Source organism: Lithobates pipiens, unplaced genomic scaffold (genome assembly GCF_037356315.1).
Source record: "Lithobates pipiens isolate NorthernLeopardFrog02 unplaced genomic scaffold, aLitPip1_a1.2 Scaffold_18, whole genome shotgun sequence".
In the NCBI taxonomy this organism is placed as follows: Eukaryota; Metazoa; Chordata; class Amphibia; order Anura; family Ranidae; genus Lithobates; species Lithobates pipiens.
In genome coordinates this window covers 250,152,202-250,174,116 of record NW_027507758.1, presented here as the reverse complement: position 1 = coordinate 250,174,116, position 21,915 = coordinate 250,152,202, and the positions used below count along the sequence as shown (strand labels likewise).

At 41.7% G+C, this 21,915-nt stretch overlaps 1 protein-coding gene across 1 annotated transcript in view; it reads right to left on the bottom strand.

Annotated features, from left to right (window-relative positions):
- The window catches only part of IFNGR1 (interferon gamma receptor 1), an 84,036-nt gene that overhangs the window by 45,615 nt on the left and 16,506 nt on the right, over positions 1 to 21,915 (bottom strand). The window contains exon 3 of the mRNA XM_077486778.1: positions 11,705 to 11,877. Within this exon, the coding sequence (XP_077342904.1) occupies positions 11,705 to 11,877 (173 nt within the window). The remainder of the gene's footprint in view (positions 1 to 11,704; positions 11,878 to 21,915) is intronic.

The window sequence follows — 21,915 nt, the reverse complement described above, 5'->3', positions numbered from 1 at the left end:
CTTCCTTCCACGCTTACTTCCAGGCTGTGGCTGTGGTGCTGGAGGTGTGGCAGAAGGAGGAGCATGGTCCAAGTCACACAAGTTTGTGGTTTGTGTGATTTGGCCCTTCAACTCCTTATTTAGTGTTTGGATAATTAGCTCCTCACACGTGAGGTGGTGCCCCTCCTCCATTTGCTGCAGTTTGCACGCAGCCAAGGCGGCAAAGGCCTCTTGATATGTGGGGGTGGCTTTGAGGGCCACAGAAGCCTCCCCAATTAGCTTGAGCGCTGACTCCTCCACATTCCCCCCATTTCTGGCCCTTTTGGGTGGAAGGCAGGGGGAGGGACTTGTGATTGAGTCAGGCTCGTAGGCCTGCCCACCTCTTGGCTGCCACTTACCGCTGCTTCCTCCTGGCTGCCACATTCCACAGCCACCTCCTGGCTGCTGCATTCCACACCCTCCTCCTGGCTGAGGTCTTCCTGTGTATAAAAAAGGGACATAGTTTTAGTTTTTGGTTCATCAAACACACACAATTTTCAGCTCTTGGTTGTTGCAAATTGTTGACAAATAGAAAAGACTATCATTATGAGCCCAGAATTTTTCAATCTTGGCCCAAATATTTTGGCCACTACTGTCTACTGATATGTGAAACACTTTCTAAAATCAGCAATTAGTGAGCAAAAATTAAGTTAACATCATTCATTTTTACTCCAAAAATATGTAGAACAATACTATACCTGGCTCAGGCTGGGCTCCTCCAGTTCTTCCTTGCTGGAAGGCCCAGGTTGGGTGTCGGAAGCCTCAGCAGGGGTGGAATCAAGCGTAGAAGGAAGCGTGGAAGGAAGAGTAGAGAGGGATTCCCTGACCTTAGCCTGGTCTAACAGAAAATGCAGTCTCTCATAGTACCACAGTCTGGGGACATAAACTTCATCTGTTGCTGCTCCAGTTTTCATGGACTTCAGCACCTTCTTGCGCTCCCTCAGATATGTACTCCTCAGGCCACCAATTTTCGTTTTTACATAGGTGATGTCTGCCCTGGGGACCACCGGCTTCACAAACTCCAGCAGTTTCTCCATCGCTGCATGCCTCTTTAATTTGTTGCTGTAGTGAGGATGTGTAGCTTGCCACAGACAGGGCAGCTCCCTGTACTTGTCGATGAACAAGGGGAGAAAGCTATGGTCGTTAAACCCAATTATTATCTGCAAGACACAACACAAGACAAATCCTAATAATGTCAGGCTAAACTCTCCTAATCTTGTCCCAATATAAGCCTCAATTTAGAGGCAGTATAGGCTAGTGATGTACCAAGTTAAAATTGTACCTTCATTTAAACACGTCAGCTTCTCCCTCTGCTCACAGATCGTACGTACGACACACGCGTGTTGTGGTTTATATACAGTGCTAATGCATGAAACTCTGCCCGCCCGACGTTCTTTCTAGTCTATTCCCCGCGCCTTCTCTTTCGGCGCAGTGGGGAGAGCACATGGCGAAGAAACAGCAGGGGCATGATAATTCTACTAACGAGGAGGAGGACGCGGAAAGCCCGGAGCCAGAAACGTCCCGATCCCGGAGGAGAAGATTTAAGGCCTCAAACATGTCTTTTGGAGAGATGTTGGAGATGGTGGATATATTGAAGAGGAACGACTATGATGGGAAGTATGGACCTTACCAAAACCCAAATGTCAGAAAGGCCAAGATCATGACTAAAGTTGTGAAGAGTCTTCAGAAGAATTTTGGGGTACGACGATCCAAAGATCAACTGACGAAACGCTGGTTAGACCTTAAACTCAGATAGCACGATCAGTACAGAAGGATCAAGCGAGTTCTTCAAAAAAGTAAGTAGTTGTTGTGTGTTCATTGCCACTTTCATGTTCATGGGTTCAATCGTTCGTAATAAACATTGTTCGTTAGCCCACTCCAAAAACAATGTTTTGCCAAGTTGCACTTGACTACATTTGTTCACACAACAGGTAAGTATTCCAGCTTTAGAAAGTGTCAAAAATAATGTTTTCACCTTTGAACTCTGCCAAAAAACACAATTGTATGACACTTCCAAGCAATGTTTCATATTCCTATTTCTGCCCGCAAATATCTGTGTGCTAAGTATTCCTTTTTTACATTCTCATAGGGGAGAGAAGACTCGGGACGTCTGAGGACACCAGGGACCCCACACCTCCCAAAGAAGGGGAAATACCAACACCAGAAGCAGAGGATGAAGGAGAGATTGTAGAGTTTGGCGAAATTGGCACAACAGGTGAGTGTCTGAGACCACAGCTTCAGGTAAGCTAATCAATTTATGCCTGCATATTTATAATACACTTTTTTTTGGTTTATTTTTAGGTGATGTGGATGTTGTGGAAGAAGAATCACATTTTACCAGTGAAAGTGCCCAGATTCTCATTGGGGAGATAATGGGGTGCAATTGCGATTTAGATAATATCAAGAAAAACATCAGTGATATTCAACAAAAAATGAAGAACATCATTGATGTTTTAGGGAGAATCTGAAACACCCAAAACTAGCTAGCATCCATTTTAATTTTTCCAAAACACTTTTATATTTTTAGAAAAGCCAAATTTGTAAGATGCACACAGTGTATCAACATGTGCTATCTCCCATCATGGGGGATCAATGTACGCGTTTTGTGGGTGCAACCCCTTCCTTGCTACTAAAGTGGCTGAGATGAATGGGTTGCACCCCCAAAACATGCATAGATACCCCATGATGGGGCACATGTTGACATTAGGCATGGGATCAGGAGGAAAATGGCCACTTTTTGATTCACAATTTGTGTGCATCTTCCAAATTTGGCTTTTACAGGGGTGACACCCTATGTGATGAAGGCAATATCAACACAGTTTGTACATACTCATGTCTGATATTGTCTTCACTTTTCAAAGTTGAACTTTGTAAGTTCCTGTGTTCTGTATGTTATCCTATGATACATGCCTGTTTACATAAAAACGCCAAGTTAGATAAATGTTACCAAAAATAATGTTTTATATACACCAAATATGTTGGTTTGTTGTAAAATCCTTTTCTAAAACGCACATGTGAATGTGCTTTGAGTAAAAAGTAAAATTTTCTACAATGTGTGGCTTCCTTTTTCAATGCGCAAAAGCAGTATTTGTAGTAAAGTTGTTGTTTTCTGTGACAATGGGTGTTATTTACTAAAAAAGCAAATCCACTTTGCACTTCAACTGCAGTTTCAGGTGCACTTTTGCAGTGCCCTTGTAGTGCATAGTGGATTTGCCTTTAGTAAATAACACCCCAGTGCTTTTTAATTTGCCTCAATCATGCCATTTTCATGACTCCACACATTTCTGCCATGGTGCTGAAAATTATTTTTGTCAGTAATGCACTACATACATTAACAACAAAAACAATGTGTGTTAGCAGACTCACAACATAATAATAATATCTTAAGAAGAGACTGTCACCTCATCTCGCACAGAAATTGGGTTTGCACTGTTGAAGAAAAAGGCCCAAAAAACAAAACAACAAAACAAAACAACAAAAAAAAAGCTAGGAGACAACCAAAACAAACCCAAGCAGTAAATGAAAACAAATATTATTGCAGTTTGAAAGAGAAATGTATTTAAAAAATGCCTCTCAGACATTGTCTGGCATATCAATGGCACCCCTACCCGCAAAGTACTCCATATATCGGTTTCTGACCTTGCGGGCGCTTTGGGGGGGGAGGGGGGCAAGCCAGGACGGCCAGCTTCAAGAGCCGGCAGGTTGGCATTTTCTGGTAAGTCTGTGTCAGGCCCAACTGAGGCCACATAGTTCGGAGAGTACTTTTTCAGAAAATTGTGCAGAATGCAGCATGAAAGCACAATATGATTGGAGTCAAAAAAAGGTGGAACCGGCTGGCCATTATCCCTAAAGTCCGGGGTGAGGGTCCTCATTGGGAACGGCCGCATCAGATGGTTTCCCAGTGCAAATGCTTTATCCGCAAAGAAGATGAAGGGGAATCCTTCCACATTCTCTTCTAGAGGTGGCAAGCCCAGACTGCCACTCTGGAGACGCCAGTAGAACTCCGTCTGCACAAACACTCCACCATCCGGCCATTTTTCCCCATGTCCACATACAGGAAGTCATATGTCGCTGACACCACCGCCAACATCAGGATACTATTATACCGCTTGTAATTATAATAGTAGGACCCCGAGTTGGGGGGTGGGACGATGTGGACGTGTTTCCCATCAATTGCACCTCCACATCTGGGAAAGTCCCAACGGGTGGCAAAGTAGGAGGCCACAGACTGCCATTCCTGTGGCGTTGAAGGAAACTGTGCAGTCAAACAAGGAAAAGAAAAAGTCATTTTGCACATCAACATTGCAAGCAGATTAGACACAAACATTTTTGCCCAAGATCAGTATAACATTTCTGGAAATGAGTATTTAAAGCCAAAAGTATAAGGTCCCCTTATTATCAAATTCGGATGTTTTGGACAGGTAACCCTCTCCACTTCATTGAGAGCTGAATGCATAAATAATGTGTGATACTTTGGCCAGCCCCTCCTTACTTACATTATTGGCAGCCCACTGGACAGGTAAGAAGTGTCATAATAGAAAAAAAAAAATGAACAAATGGAAGCACATTTTTACATTCTGCTATTACCTATCAAGATAATAATAGGAGAAAAAAAAACTTTAAACAGTAGCATTTGAAAGTATTGAGGCAGGCCCTTGCACTACATGCTTTGGTGAATTCATCCATAAATCTGACCACAAAAGAGGTAGGTATAGTGTGTATTGGGTTTGGCAAAGTCAGCAGATAGAGGATTGCTATGAGCTGACCTAGCAGTTGGGGGGTTCCTAATGAGTTTGGACAACCAAAAAAAAAAACCTCTGGCACTCTGCATGAATTTAAGCACACACATAACATTTGTACACATTTTAGGGGGTGTTTAGAGGGAAGCAATACTATGGAGCTGACAAAATACATTGCTAAGTGACTAGGCTATAGGTTTATGGGCCCAGCAGAGCATGCTGGGGAAGTTATATGCATGAAGGACAAAAAACAAACTTTAAAAGCTTCCAGCATGCATGAAGACAAAGGGGCACAGCATATCAATTACAGCATATTGCAATCATGGTAATTAGGGAATGAGGAAAGAAATACAATACATTAGCAAACATTAAATACATAGAATGTGATGTTAAAGGAGAAAACTTACCTTAATATAGTCCTTCTGCAGGACCTGTATTATGGCAGAACAGGTCTCTGGAATAATAATTCTCCGGGCCCTGGGGGGAGATGCCTGTCGAGAACTTGAGCTCCTGAAGACTTCTTCCTGTCGCCAAGTACCGCAACGTGGCGATGAGCCTCTGCTCCGGAGCGATGGCTTGCCGCATGCAGGTATCCTGCCTGATATAAGGGGACAGCAAAGCCAGCAGACGGTAAAAAACAGGGTCCGTCATCTGGAGATAATTCCTGAAATCATCAGGATTATTATCCCGGATCTCATGAAGAAAAGGCATGTGCGAGAATTGGTCACGCTGGAGCGACCAATTCTTGCTCCATGAACTCCTCCTCGCCCTGTTCATGAACCAGGCTTGTGTCATAGCTAAAAGCCCAACACCAAGCCCCTTCACAGCACGAACTCTACGACGAGTACGTACACGAAACATGGCTTCAAAACGGTCGGCTGGTCAGAACGGACAACAGAAAGCACCAATAAACAGCAAGGCCTGAAAGAACGAACTGAAAACCAGAAACGAGCGGACAATAAGCACTGACAATTAAAGCGTACTATACCAAGATATAGTCCGCAATGACCAACAAATGCAAACTGAATACACGCACTGAAGCAGATACGCACCGACAAGCACAAACTGAAGAGCAGTAATGATCGGAAGCACAAATCTGAAAAGCGCAAATTGTCTCTAACCAATCTTCTACTAACACACAATAAACACGAGATCAGGAGAAGGAGCCCAAAGGGTGCCGCACGTGGTGCTGAACTTCCCTTTACTAGTCCCGTCGTACGCACTTTACGTCACCGCGTTCTTGTCGACTGGAAATTCCGACAACTTCGTCCGACCGTGTGTATGCAACACCAGTTCCGGACTAAATCCATTGGAAATTATCCAACGGATTTGATGACTGGAATGTCTGACCTTGTGTACAAGGGCTAAGAAAAACGTTTTTTCCCCCCAACATTTTCGGTCTTTTTTCATTTTTTTTAGCAAAAAATAAAAAACCCAGTGGTGATTAAATACCACCAAAAGAAAGCTCTATTTGTGTTAAAAAAAATTATAAAAATTTGGGTACAGCGTTGCATGCCTTTGCAATTGTCATTCAAAGTGTGACAGCGCTGAAAGCTGAAAATTGGCCTGGGCAGGAAGGGGGTAAAAGTGTCCAGTATTGAAGCAGTTAAACTTCACCACAATTTTATCCCTTACCTGTCTGGTGTGTTCCTTGGCCTTCATGATGCTGTTTGTTCACTAAGGTTCTCCAACAAACCTCTGAGGGCTTCATAGAACTGTATTTATACTGAGATTAAATTATACACAGGCGGACTCTATTTACTAATTAGGAGAATTCTGAAGGCAATTGGTTCAACTAGATTTTAGTTAGGGGTATCAGAGTAAAGGGGGCTGAATACAAATGCATGCCACACTTTTCAGATATTTGTAAAAAAAATTTGAAAACCATTTATAATTTTCCTTCCACTTCACAATTATGTGCCACTTTGTGTTAGTCTATCACATAAAGTCCCAATAAAATACATTTACATTTTTGGTTGTAACATGACAAAATATGGAAAATTTCAAGGGGTATTAATACTTTTTAAGGCACTGTACGTGTCTTGAATCAGATTTTAACACTTAATTGCGAACTCCACGTAAAAATGATTTCAGTTTCAGGAGGGCCCTGGTAGACTGAATCACCATCTTGATTTGTATATCTCTCCAATACTCCAGTGACAAGATTTCCATGTAGCCTCTGCCAGAAACCAAAGTGTCATAGTTGGGGTATGTTTTCAGCTGACTTTTCCAGTCATAAGGGTCTGACATGGGTGGTATGTTTTAGGTCATTATCTTGCTGTTGGAAGAATCCGTGACCAAAAGACTTAGACTAGAGGGTAATGCATGATGCTGCAAAATGCTGTAGTAGGTTTTTCTGGATCCAACAGAAGAGCCACAGACCATGACACTACCTCCTCAATATTTGACAACTGGTGCAACACACAGAGGAGGCATCCATTTCTTTATGTAACACTGTACAAAAACCCTGCTTGCTTAAGGTTTAAGATTTTGATCATTTTTTTCCATAAGGTCTTCAGAAGTCCAATGGTGCTTGTTCTTGGCCCCATTGAGTCTCTTTTTATTATTAGGCCATTTTAACAATGGCTTTCTTGCAGCCACTCGACTTGCTGAACCGACAGCTTGAAGTTACTCTTCACGATTTTAAGGCTAGGTTGTACCACAGTTAAAGCAGAACTAAACCCATTAGTTTATAATCCCAGCACGAGGTGGGAATGTAACAGTTTCATTGGTTGTGCTCTTACCAAACTGTGAAAACAACAAATGACTTGTGTCATAACCGATCACATGTGCAGCATTATGGCAGTTGAAAATCAAACAGAGGCTAAGATGGCAGCTTCCTTGGCTGAAAATAACAGGACGGTATAATTTGCCTATCAGGCAAGCTGTCAACTCTCAGAAACCTGTCTATTGATCCAATTCGTTTTTGGTCTGCCAGACCTTTCACATGTTTCTAGGAGTATTTTGATCATATAGAAAACTGTACTTTCCAACACATCTGAGTTAACTTACTAAAACTGGAAAGTGCAAAATCTGGAGCAGATTCCCCCACTCATACATTCGATGTGGATAGGGGAATCACTTCTGCAGCACTATTGTGTTCTGCCAGCAGGAAGCTTACCCAGCCAGCAGAAGACAGTGATCAGTGTTACTGGCTATAGCCAGCTGCATTGATCGTTCAGGAAATACCCGACTGGAGGATTGTACACAAGTCTTCACAACCCATACATGAATCGAAATTCATCTGGTCCCTGCTGAACTGGCTGAATTTTGATCCATGTATGGTCAGCTTGATTGTTAAAGTGGAGGGCCACCCTAAAATAAAAAAAATGGTATTAAAATTCTTAAAAAAAAAAAAAAAAAATGTAAAAAAAAAAAAAAAATTACGTTTTTTTAACCACTACAATACAGGGCACTTTCGCCCCCTTCCTTCCCAGCCCAATTTTCAGCTTTCAGCGCTCTAGCGCTTTCAGCGACAATTGCGCAGTCATGCTACACTGTACCCAAATTAAATTTTTATCATTTTGTTCGCACAAATAGAGCTTTATTTTGGTGGTATTTATTCACGACTCCGTTTTTTATTTTTTTGCGATATAAGCGCAAAAAAAGCGGAAATTTGGAAAAAATAACTATTTTCTTTTTTCTATTTTAAAAGAAATCCAATAAAATCAAATTTTGTAATAAATTTAAGCCAAAATGTATTCTGCTACATGTTTTTGGTAAAAAAAATTCCGTTAAGTGTATAATAATTGGTTTGTGTGATCACGGACATATGTACGCAAATGATCATGTACATATGTGTGCAGGTGATCACGTACATATGTGTGCAGATAATCATTGGGACATGTGATTTTAGTGGGACATATGTGGGGGACATGTTTTTATTATTAGTGACATGTGTTTTTATTATTTGGGGACATGTATGTTTTGGGGACATGTGTGGGGACATTGTGTTTATACTGTGTGGTGTGCTTACTGTGTGGTGATTTGTGTGTACACTAGACTAGTGATCAGTGAGTAAAAAGCTGTAAAAAACAGCTCATACTCACTGATCATCAGCCGGCTGCAGCGATCTGCTCTCCTCTCCTCAGCGATGACTTCTGTGTGAGGAGAGGAGGAGCCGATTGTCTAGCAACCGGCTGTTTGTTTACATCACATGACGGCCGTGTCCAATCACAGAGCCAATCACAGAGCCCTCCTGCCGATCTGAGATGCGCCGTGTCCGGGTGACACGGGCGCATCGGGATCGCGCCGCTGCGCGGGCACGCGCGCGCGCGATCCCGCTCCTCCTGATGGACGTTCCTGAACGTCCTATCAGGAGTAGACGGCTCCCACCCGGTCGTATATGTGCATTGGCCGGGTGGGAAGTGGTTAACTTACCTGAAACCGCTGTTGCTAGGCAGTCTTCCTAATCTGCCTCTTCCTATTCCGTGGCACTTCCTCCTCTTCAGCGAGTGGCCCTGTTGCCTTCTGGGACATGTGTGTATCCCAGAAAAAAACTGAGTCATTCACAAAGCGCCGTAGGAAATGGGCAGTTAAGCTGCAAGGCTCCACTGCCTGTTTCCATTCGTTAAGATGGAGGCGCCAGCAGTCGATCCGATGGACGGATCGGCCTCGGGCAGCCGACATCGCGGGATCGCTGGACAGGTAAGTGTCTTTATTAAAAGTCAGCAGCTACAGCGTTTGTCTTTTAAAAAAGAAAAAATATATAATGTTCTGTCTGCCTCTTTATTATTGGCTTTTTCAAGGGTCTAGTACCTCAGTTTGCTCCAACACTGCTTTTATACAAACAGGATATTTAGGTAGCATCAGGGTACCTGTAGGAATTCTGTACATCAATTTTCAAGGTTTAATTTACTTTGAGTGCTACAGAAATATTGTTCTGTTTTTGGTAACCTAAACATTTACTTTTTAAATCTCTAGCAGTTTACTGTTTACCTGTGTACAATGTTAGGTTATTACCTGGACTTGGGCTGCTTACATTGTAATAATAACTAGAAAAAAGGTGGTGCTCTAAAACATTTGCAGATTTTTGACTTACCTGTAAATTCCATATCTTGGAGTACAGTACAGAACACAGGCTTCATTGACCCTGGGTTATAAACTCATACCTCCGGGTAATTTGACACTGACAAAGCTGTTAAGGACAGACCCCCGAGTTATTGCCCTTTAACCCTAATTCACTCCGCGAGTCCTCAATTTGTAGAAAGCAATGCAGAGTAACCATGGAGTAGAAGGGAGGATGTTCTGTGTCCTGCTCTGTACTCCAAGGGAAATACAAGTAAGTCAAAATTCCTCTTATCTTGAAATAGAAGTGTGGGGTTGCAAGAAAATAAAAATAAAAGTATGCTCACCTAGGTGGATATAGCATTCATCTGATACTGCATCTGGCCCTCACCGCTTCTAAGAATGAGAACTGAGTGATCAAAGTCTGCTGATTGCGGAGTTCCCGGTCTTCAGCGAAGAGAGCCAGTGACGGTCAGTCACCAGCTCTCTGTTCTGCCCCTCCAATGCTCACTGGAGGGCTGGGCAGGAGTGGCTGGCTCAGGCTATCAGCATCTTGTTGAGAGGCTGAGCCTGCTGCTGTTTCTGGTATCTGGGTGGATCCCAACTTTAAAGTCAGGATCTTTCCTGAGCCTGGACTGGCAGAGTGACACCAGCTGACAGTGGGCTTTAGCCCGCTGTCAGCTCAAAACAGGTCACAGGAGAGCAGAACGAACTGCATTCATGTGATCCATAGCAGAAGTATAGCCAAAAGACCTTTGTTCATACTTCTTTACTTGGACAGTACAGGACAGAACCTGGGAGGTTCCCAAGCAATGCATAAGAAGGTTGGGGAACAACCAGGCACACAGAAATGTGCATAGGCCAAGCAATAAGAATCAAGACCCAACTTTATGGTTCCCCTGCCCGTGTCATGTACTCATGTACTATACAAATAAGATATAATATAATTACCAAAGAATTTATATTTCTGTCCATTCAGTCTTGACATTTACACAGTCCAACTACACAGCACAGTAAGCCCTGTGATCTGACCTCTGAATCAAGAGGCACTGTCAGGTCACCTCCCTGAACCCAGCATGTGATTGGAAAGTAAAGGAGCTGCAGCAGATTGATAAAATTATCTCTCTAATCTCTTATTAGCATGTTCCTTAACATTTCAGTATGCGAGTCACCCGACTGGCCCCAAATGTTGCCTTTCCCTCTCCCTATTGGGATGCTGCTGTACTGGGATATATATAAGAAGCTAAAATCAAGTCAAATTTAGGTATTTCTAGTAACTGCATGTAAAGTTCATTAGCAATTATTTAGTAAATACATAACTACATCCACTGGTGTTTTCTAAAATAACATGTAAATCTAACATTTTAAATATTGCTGATATGTACCTGCTGTACCATGTACGTATCTAAAAAAAACATGTTCTCTTTGCATTTCTTCCTTTCCTATTAAAAGCTGACCACACTAAGTATGGAGGCACATCATGGTCAGTTCTCTAGTTGTGCTGAGAACTTATCTTGTTCTCCACCAATGATCAGACTTGTGCTGACTCCCCTCCACTGTGATGTTCCATGTGTTGCTGCTTCTCCTTCCCTAGCTCTCTGACCTCTTAATGTAGCTGAGAACAGAAGGGTATGTAATCAAAGTGTTTATAATGATTTTTTAAATCTACACACAAATGTTTTGTCACCCATGTCTAATTTAATCTGAATGGGTTGGTTTACAAGGCGAGGGTTCACATATTTAGCTTAGTTATCCCAGATATTGAAGTATACAGAGAATACAGACATAGAACTGATCACACAAACTTAATATAAGGTTTAATTTGGTTAGATAAGAGCAGACTGGCAAAATTCCATAGTTTAAATCTAAAACTGAAGTAATGGAATATGAAAATATGAGAAGAGTATAAAACACATTTCAAAGGTTTAATAGTCACTTACCTACACTGCTTAAGCTGAACTCCACTGTTACAGCACTACTTATTTTAGATCCAACTAAGGCTTTAACTCTAACTTTATAATTATTTAGAGGATCTGGCTCTATCTCATGGGTAAGGTCACAGTAGGGATGTGAAATATTCTGACAAGTTTTAATACTTTTCCAATTCATGTCTCTGAAAAATAAGTTCAAAATAAAAACACAAAGTGAATAAATGTTATATAGTAGATATCATTTATTTTCTAAAGTTCCCTGCTTATACATAGTACTAAAACTAAGAAGGCCTAGCATACAGTGGTAAAGCAAAAAGTCATGGTTTGTTTAGTTACTATATCAGCTGTTATTTAAAAGAGAAGGAAAAACCATCAAGTCCATATCACTTAAAGCGGAAGTAAACCCATCGATCTAACAGTTTGAAAAAACAGTTACATTCCCGGCATGCCGGAAATGCTAACTGTCACATTGGTTGTACTCTCAACCAAACTGTCAAACTATCCAATGGCTGGTGTCATAACTGATCACATGTGCAGCTTCATGGCAGTTAAAGATTAAACGGAGGCCAAGATGACAGCTTCCTTGGCTGAAAACAATAGGAGGGCTTACTTCCACTTTAAAGAGGAAGTAAACTCTCCCACTCTGATGCTTCTTTTCATTTAGTCCATTATAATAAGTAATTATCAAACTATAGCCACTGTAATCCAGCACAAATTGCATATTACTTACTGTCTAAAGAAACTTTAAAAAACTTTTTTCCAGGGGTTAGGCAGCGCCATCTTAACCACCTTCAGACCGGACCATTTTGCTGGTAAATGACCAGGTCTTTTTACAATTTGGCACTGCGCTGCTTTAACTGGTAATTGCGCGGTCATGCAATGTTGTACCCAAACAAAATTTGCGTCCTTTTCTTCCCACAAATAGAGCTTTCTTTTGATGGTATTTGAATGCCTCTGCGATTTTTATTTTTTGCGATATAAACGTAAAAAGACCGCAAATTTTGAAAAAAAAGGATATTTTCTACTTTTTGTTATTAGAAAAATCCAATAAACTCAATTTTAGTCATACATTTAGGCCAAAATGTATTCAGCCACATGTCTTTGGTAAAAAAAAAGTCAATAATTGTATATTTATTGGTTTGCGCAAAAGTTGTCACATCTACAAACTAAGGTACGTTTTCTGGAATTTACGCAGCTTTTAGTTTACGACTGCCTATCTCATTTCTTGAGGTGCTAAAATGGCAGGGCAGTACAAAACCCCCCCAAATGACCCCATTTTGGAAAGTAGACACCCTAAGGAAATTGATAAGTGGCATGTTGAGCCCATTGAATATTTTATTTTTTTGCCTCAAGCGATTGAATGACAAAAAAAATATATATTTTTTTTTTTTTACACAAAGTTGTCACTAAATGATATATTGCTCACACATGCTATGGGCATATGTGAAATGACACCCCAAAATAGATTCTGCTGCTTCTCCTGAGTACGGGGATACCACATATGTGGGACTTTTTGGGAGCCTAGATGCGTACGGGGCCCCGAAAACCAAGCACCGCCTTCAGGCTTTCTAAGGGCGTTACAGTTTTGAAGGCCATAAAATGCCAAGATGGCACAAACCCCCCCAAATGACCCCATTTTGGAAAGTAGACACCCCTAAATTTAGGGGTACACTAGTGAGACTAGGTAATAAATGGCGGGTGCCCTGAAACTATAAAAAAAATAACTAACCAACCAGCGTCACCTGTAACAGTTATATGGTGATCACTGGTGAAAGGGTTAACTAGGGGGCAATCAGGGGGCTTTATGCGGTAGTATATGGGGGTCCCTGGCGCTATAAAAAGTTGCGGCAAACCTAAATACCTACCTGCCTAACTAGCGTCACCTGTGACACTAATACAGTGATCAGAAAAACGATCGCTTATTAGGCTGGGTTCACACTGGAGCGATGCGGGAACGCCATGAATCCGCGGCGGGTTTCCGCATCGCATGCCTCCCGGCGGCAGTTCACACTGCCCTATGCGAACTGCTGGGAGTGTCAGTGAAATGTTAATGACACCCCCAGATCAGTTCGCATATCGCAGTGCGATCTGCAAACTCGGATCGCATGGTGTGAACACCCATGCGATCCGATTCTGCTGCGGGCCAAAAAAAGGGTCTCGTGCGAATTTGCGGCGGGTTCGGCGGGTGCGACACGAATTCAGCCATACTATCTGTATGGCTGAACTCGAATCGCACAGAGATCGGATGTGATTTGCACTGCAGTGCGGTGCGAATCACATTCGTTCTCATAAACCGCTGCAATGTGAACCCAGCCTTAGTGACACTGGCGACGGGGGGTGATCACGGGGTTAAACCTTTATTGGGGGGGTTAGGGGGGCACATTAGAACTAAAGGGGGCTAACCCTAACTGCCCTAACAGTTATTACAGTCACAAATGACACCAATGCAAAAAAAAAAAAAAAAAGCAATTGGTGTCACTGTGACTGGGGGGGGCAGGGGTAATTGGGGGGTGATCGGGGGGTAAAGGGGGGGTGTGAGTGTGCCTGGCATGTTCTACTGTATGTGTGGTGTGTTGGTGCAACTCACCGAACCTCTCTCCTCGGTGCCGGAACGAAAAATACCGACACGGAGGAGAGAATACATCACTTCCTCTCCTGTGTTTACATTACAGGAGAGGAAATGATGTCACGGGACATTTTCATTCGTCGGGAGCGATCGCGAGGGGGTGGCCATGAATGAATGGCCGTCCCCTCGTCCGGGATCGCTCCCGAACGAATACCGACCGCCGCAGGCACCGGGCGGGGGCCCGATCAGGCCCCCGACCGGCGGGCAGGCAAGGACGTACATGTAAGCCCTTATGCCTGCCCGTGCCATTCTGTCGACGTACATCGTCGTGCGGCGGTTGGGAAGTGGTTAAGTATAGTTTTCTGAGTCTACAGTGGAGTGTATTTCCACCCTTACATGGAGCACTTCCTGTACTGTTAACCAAGCCTCCTTGTCAATCCAACATTTCTATGGCAACCCTGCTTCCCTGCTCATAGCTGACTTGTTTTATTTCATAGTATTTACTTGTTTTTTTTTTTTTTCTGTTAAATCTTCTTTATTATTTTTCTTATAACAAATACAGCGAACCAATACTTTCAATCTTAAGACATTTGGGGTTTACACATATACCCCAGTATCTTCACAATCATACATTCCTTTACATATCCATGATAACATTATATGGTGGTTTTAGAGGGGGGGGTTTGTTGTAGCGGAGATGTTCTGTGGAGAAACAACAAAAGAAAAAAAAAAAAAAAAAAAAAGTTTTTGTGTTTATCCTTTCTCTTTCTATAGCCTTCCTTTGGTGCGTTATTTATACTTTGTGCAAGAAAGAGAGGAGAGAAAAAAAAAAAAAAAAAAAAAAAAAAAAATTTTTTGTGATTGTGACATTTATATTAATGTCTCCGCATATGGTCATCTCCGCTCTTCCCCACTCCCCCCTCCCCAAGCCCTTTCCAATCCTTTTTCCACTTCCCATTTATCTTAAAACATACTACAAACAATAACAATACAACAAAACGACAAAATTTAACGGTTGTGGTTCGGTTCTCATTTCCCCCCTTTCCCCTTCCTTCCCTCTCCCCTCCCTTCCCCCTTACCCCTTCCACAGTGCACCTTTTGGGGATACGAGCTTACTCAGCAACTTCTTATATACTCTCTCCTTCCCTTCCCCCCTCTCCTCTTGGAGATCTCTAGGGGGGGTTTAGGTGGGATTATCTAAATTTTTAATCTGACATGGCCTATTCTTACATTATTTCTCGGGAGTAGTGCTTCCAGCCTGCCCACATATTTATATGTTTTTCCTGTTGTTCTTTTATACTGTATATCCATTTTTCAGCTTCCATTATTTTATCTACCTCTCCCTTCCATTCCAATAGTGTGGGACATGCTGTCTGCCTCCAATATCTAGGTATTAATAATTTGGCTGCATTCAACAGATGTGGTGTGACACCTTTTTTATATAATTTGATGGATCCTTCTGTACCATGAAATAAGTATTGTAGGGGTGTCATTTCTATAGGTTTTGTTGTTATCCTCCCTATCCATCTAGCTATTCCTTCCCAAAAATTCTTAATTTTTGGGCATTCCCACCATAAGTGAAGATATGTCCCCTTATCCTGACATCCTCTCCAGCAATGCCCATCCGCTGTTGGGTATATCTCTGCTATTCTAGCTGGTGTTCGATACCATCTGGTTATAAACTTATATGACATTTCTTGTATTGCTGCACTTATTGATGTCACATGTGTCATTTCCATGATTTTTTTTACTTGTGTTGGTTTTATTGTGCATCTTAGTTCCTTCTCCCACTCTCTTATAAAGTAAGGGGTTGTGCTACTTTGTTCACTTACGGTAATACTATTTTATACATCTGAGATAATAAATTACATGGTTTTTCTAATTTCAGACACATCTTCTCGTATGTCGTAAGGGAACTCAGGGGTCTTACTTGGGGTTCTAGTTTATTGAAAAAATCTCTCATTTGATAATATCTCCATCTCGACATATGTATGTCTCCTTGTGCTGATATTAATTCTGTCAGTGGGAGTAAACTTCCCAGTGGAGCATATCTTAAACACCTTGTATTCCCCCCTGACCCCCAGGAGCCTAGTGCTCCCTTTTCTTCCCCTGGTGGAAACCATGGGTATCCCCCTAATGGAGCTAGTGGTGATGTACGTGGAGCGTATTTTTCATTTTTATTCATTCTGTCCCACACTGCTAACGTACTCCGTGTTAATGGTGATGTCCACTTTGATAATGCTCTTTTCGTAGCCTGTATCCATGGGGCCCCTGCTAGATTTCTACCCGCCATACTTTCTTCCACTGATACCCATGCTTTATTTAAGGAGTCATGGCTCCAATTTAATATCCGTACCATAGCCATTGCCTTGTAATACATAAGAACATCTGGGAGCCCTATTCCTCCTTCCTTCTTATTTCTGCGCAGAATGTCATATGCTATCCTAGGATTTTTCTCCTTCCATATGAAAGATATAAACATTTTGCGTATTCTCTTGAAAAAGATCTGAGGCACTGCTATCGGGACCGTGTTTATAATATATATAATTCTGGGTAATATATTCATTTTCAGAGTATTTATCCTCCCGAACCATGTCAGTGAGTAATCCTTCCACCTGTTTAAATCTTTGGATATTTCTGTTATTAAGGTTTCATAATTCAATTCGTATAAAGATTTAACCTCTGCCGTTATGTGCACTCCCAGATAATATAATGATTTCTTTTCCCATCTAAATGGCAGATTATTCTTCATCAATACTGACATTGATAGTGGGACATGACAGGGTAATAGTATAGATTTTTCCATGTTTATTTTAAAGTTCGACATTCTTCCATATCTCTGAACTTCCTCCATCAATGCCATTATTGATCCCTGTGGTTCTGAAAGATAAAATAGTAGGTCATCGGCATATGCTGATACCTTGTGCTCTTCAGTTCCTATTCTTATTCCTTTTATTCCCTTGTTATTTCTCACCCTGCACAGAAATGGTTCAAGAGTTAAGGCAAACAATATTGGGGACAGGGGACATCCCTGTCTTGTGCCGTTTCGTATTTCAAAGCATCCTGATAGAGTACCGTTTACTTTCACTCTTGCCCTAGGTTTTGCATATAGGGCTGCTATCCATCCCATCAATCGGTCTCCCATACCTATTGCTCTCAGGACTTCTTTCATAAAGTCCCAGTCAACTCTATCAAATGCCTTTTCGGCATCCATTGATAGAATTGTCCTGGGCACTCTATCTGGGCCATTTTGCATCCAATGAAGTATATGTAGAGCTCGGATGGTGTTGTCTTTGGTTTCTCTACCTTTCATGAAGCCTGTTTGGTCGCGATGGACCAGTTGTGTTACCTCTTCTTGTATTCTGGTGGCTATGATTTTGGCTAATAATTTAGTATCTGAATTGAGCAATGATATGGGTCTATAGTTAGCACATTCCTGTGGATCTTTCCCCTGTTTCGGTAAGACCGTTATATATGCTAGCAGTGCTTCTGGGGACATTGTACTAATGGCAGAGATTTTGTTGAAATATCTGCATAATGGTGTTTCCAGTATTTGAGCAAACTTTTTATAATATGCATTAGTTAACCCATCGGGTCCTGGGCTTTTCCCCCTCGGCAGGTTCTCTATTGCTTTTCTTATTTCCTCTTTAGTTATTGGCTCTTCTAATTTTTCTATTATCCTATCGGGGAGTATGGATATTGTGGAACCATTAATATAATCTTTCATCTCTTCTATCCTCCCCCTATCTTCCACCTGCTCCGGAATGGGTTGAATATTATATAGCTTCTCATAAAATTGTTGGAATTCCTTTGCTATTAATTTGGTATCTTTTACTTGTTTATTATTCACTCTGATTTCATGTACATGGGATGATTCCCTCTTTTTTTCTAGTTGTCTAGCCAATAGTCGGCCGCATTTATTCCCATGTCCATAGAATCTGTGTGCTATAAACCTATATTTATCCCTGACCCTTCTGTCAAGACACTTGGTGAGCTCCTCCCTCATAATTCCCAACTGCCTGGCATCTTCTGGTTCGCGATTGCTCTTATGTTTATTCTCTAGTTCCTTTATTCTTTCTAACTGATCTTCTATCTCTTTTCTTTTTTCCTTCTTTACTCGTGTCCCGTGAGCTATTAATTCTCCTCTAATTACCGCTTTGTGGGCTTCCCACACAGTTTGCTCTGATACTTCCTCTGATGTATTTAATACAAAATATTCCTCTAGTTTATGTTGAAAGTCCTCTATTATTTTTTTATCGTCTAATAGTGACTCGTTTAATCTCCATGTTCGTTCCTTATGACCTGCGTGTGTAAGGGAGATCACTGCCACCACCGGGGCATGATCTGAGATCGTTATTGACTTTATATTTACTGCTTTTACGTATTCTAGGTAGTACTGATCTACCAGGATCCAGTCCAACCTGGAATAGGTATTGTGGCTCTTTGAATAGTAACTATAATTTTTTTTTTCTCCATTTAGTGCCCTCCAACTATCTACCAAATGTAAGGATTGAAATAGTTTTTTTACCTGTTTAAGTGCTCTAAATGATAAAGGTGTTTTCCCTGTTGTTGTGTCTAATTTAGTGTCAACTATAACATTAAAATCCCCTCCCAGAATCAAAAACCCTTCCCTAAATTTTTCTAATACTCTTAATGTTTTTCCTAAAAAATCAACTGTGCGTGTGTTTGGTGCATATATTGAAGCAAATGTGTACCTTTGTCCCTGCAATGTTCCTTTAATAAACAGGAACCGCCCTTCTGGGTCTGTGTTCACCACTGTGGATATCAAAGGGCACGTATTCCCAAAGGCTATCGATACTCCTCTTGCTCTCGCAATTGGTGATACTGCATGAAACCATTGGTTATATGGGAATAACGGTAGCCTTGGTGTGGATCCTGATGTGAAGTGTGTTTCCTGTAGAAACACTATGTCTACAGCTTGGTGATTTAATTCCTGCCAGAGACGTCCCCTTTTTTGAGGTGAGCACAATCCCCTTACATTATAAGTCATTATTTTTAATACTTTAGCCATTTCTTTACTCTGAGTAATTGTATACCATTCTTAATCTGCTGCTGAGTGTCTCTTCTCCCCATTCCCATGTACACCTGTGAAAAACTCCGGAAAAAAGAAGGAGAGAAAAAAAAAAACGGGAAAAATTCCATTCCGACCACATCCACAACTTAACACTTTACTTAGTAAAATGTGCCAACTAATGATAGGGTGAGCCCGTTTGGTTACTCCCAGCCCCTCCCGAGCCCTCCCCCCTTCCTGCATATTGCAGGTTTGGTCAGTCCCTTTCCACGGGACCCGCCTAATTGGAGAAACAAACAAAAAAAAAAAAAACAAAAAAAAAACCTGCTGTAAAATTAAGTGAGAGTTTGAGTACCGACCCAAACTTCCCCCTCCTCCCTCTTGACTTTACTTATTTCTATTTCTTCCTAAGTCTCTTTTCTCTTCCCTTCTTACAGTTCTTTTATGCTAAAATATGCTATCTTCTTTCGTTAGCCTTTCCCTCCTACTTGGGACCATGGCTCCGGACGTTGAATTAATGTCTTGACGTTAGTGGTTCTCCAGTCCTGGAAATCTACGAATGGGAGTTCTAATATTTCTAAAAACTCTTTTAAGTCATCTTTAGTACGGAGTGCTGCTGTTTTCCCATTCCTTGATGCTATTAAACGGAAGGGGTACCCCCATCGGTACCTAATATTTGCTGCCTGTAGAACTTCCAACAATGGTCGGACCATTCTTCGCTGCATTAGTGTGCGACTGGATATGTCAGGGAACAGAAGGATATGATCTCCTTCATATTCAATTGTAGGGGTGTCTCGTGCAATTCTGATTATTGTTTCCTTTATTGTATACTTATGCAATTTGCATATCACATCCCTGGGCTTCTCTTTGTTTGGGGTGCTGAAGGAGGTAACACGATGAACTCTGTCCATAGTATTTACTTGTACCGATTGTCTAATGTTTGTCTGTGTCAGTCTTATCAGCTTCAGCTGATAAGACTTCAGTAATGGCCAGGTTTACACTGCACGTGATGTCACATGGGGTGAAGGAGGAAGCTCTGAGCGATTCTGCAGCCTCCTGGAAGTATAGTGTTGTGCCATAGGAAGTTCTGATAACAGATAGACAAGCATATAGAGAGTGTGCCGTAAATCAAGGGAGATCTGGGCATGCTCGGTGACGTCATTCTAAAGAACAAAAGGGATTACAACAATACTAAGCAAGTAAGGAGAGATATCTACAAGCAGATTTACGTGGAACAAAGTTGTGGGGGAGAGTTTACAACCACTTTAACCACTTGACTTCGGGAATATTTAACCCTCCCATTTTTTCCGATATGGCACTGCGCTACTTTAACTGACAACTGCGCGGTCATGCAACGTTATACCCAAATAAAATGTATGTCCTTTTTTTCCCCACAAAATAGACATTTATTTTGGTGGTATTTGATCACCTCTGCATTTCTTAATTTTTTGCACTATAAAAAAAAGTGTTTCAATTTTGAAAAAAAAAAATTTTTTTTTTTAAACTTTGTGCTATAAGACATTCGACAACAAAATCCGTCTGGTTTTGTCCGACGGATTTTGTCCGAAACTTGTGTTGCATACACACGGTCGGACAAAGTTGTCGGAAAATCCGATCATACGTAACGCGATGACGTTATTTCGTTACGACGGGACTACGTTCAGGCCGGTAGCCAATAGCTTTGGTCTAGGAATTTGATCTGAGCATGCGTGGCACTTTGTCAGATCGGAATTCTCTACACACAATCGGACAAAGTCCGATCGGATCATGTTGTCGGAAAGTTTTATAGCCCAGCTCTAAAACTTTGTCCCTCGGATATTCCGACGGAAACAGTCCGATGGAGCATACACACAGTCGGATTATCCGACAACACGGTCCGATCGGACATTTTCCATCGTAATGTCTGACCGTGTGTACAAGGGCTTAAACATATTGAATATAAAATTTAAAATGTAATTTCTTCATAAGTTTAGGCCAATACATATTCTGCTACATGCTTTTGGCACAAAAATCCAAATAAGCGTATATTGATGGGTTCCGCAAAGGTTATAGCATGTACAAATATTTAAATTTTTTTAACTAGTAATGGCAGCCATCAGCGACTTATAGCGGGACTGCAATATTGCGGCGGACATTCTGACACTGACACTTTTTGAGAATCAGCAACACTAATACAGTGATCAGTGCTAAAAAATATGCATTGTCACTGTACTGGCTGGGAAGGGGTTAAAGCGGTAGTAAACCCGCAGATTTATTTTTTTCTGACCTGCAAGGGAAAAGGCATAATGAGCTAGTATGCACCGCATACTAGCTCATTATGAAATATTTACCTTAGAGGCCCCGATATCTCAGACGATCCATGTCGAGGGAGCTGACATGTTCCCTCGGCGTGTCTTCCGGGTATCGCAGGTCCGGTGCTGCGAGTGGCCTTAGCCGCAATATCGTCACTCCCGCGCATGCACGCTGGAAAATTTCTTTCTTGCAAAGTCCGGCGCCTCCCCAGCTTTCAGTTGAATATCCCCTGTGCGCATGCGCCACTGCAGTCAGTGGCATATTGCGAGGGGAATATCTCCTAAACCATACAGGTTTAGGAGATAATAGGATTTTTTGTACTAACCGTAA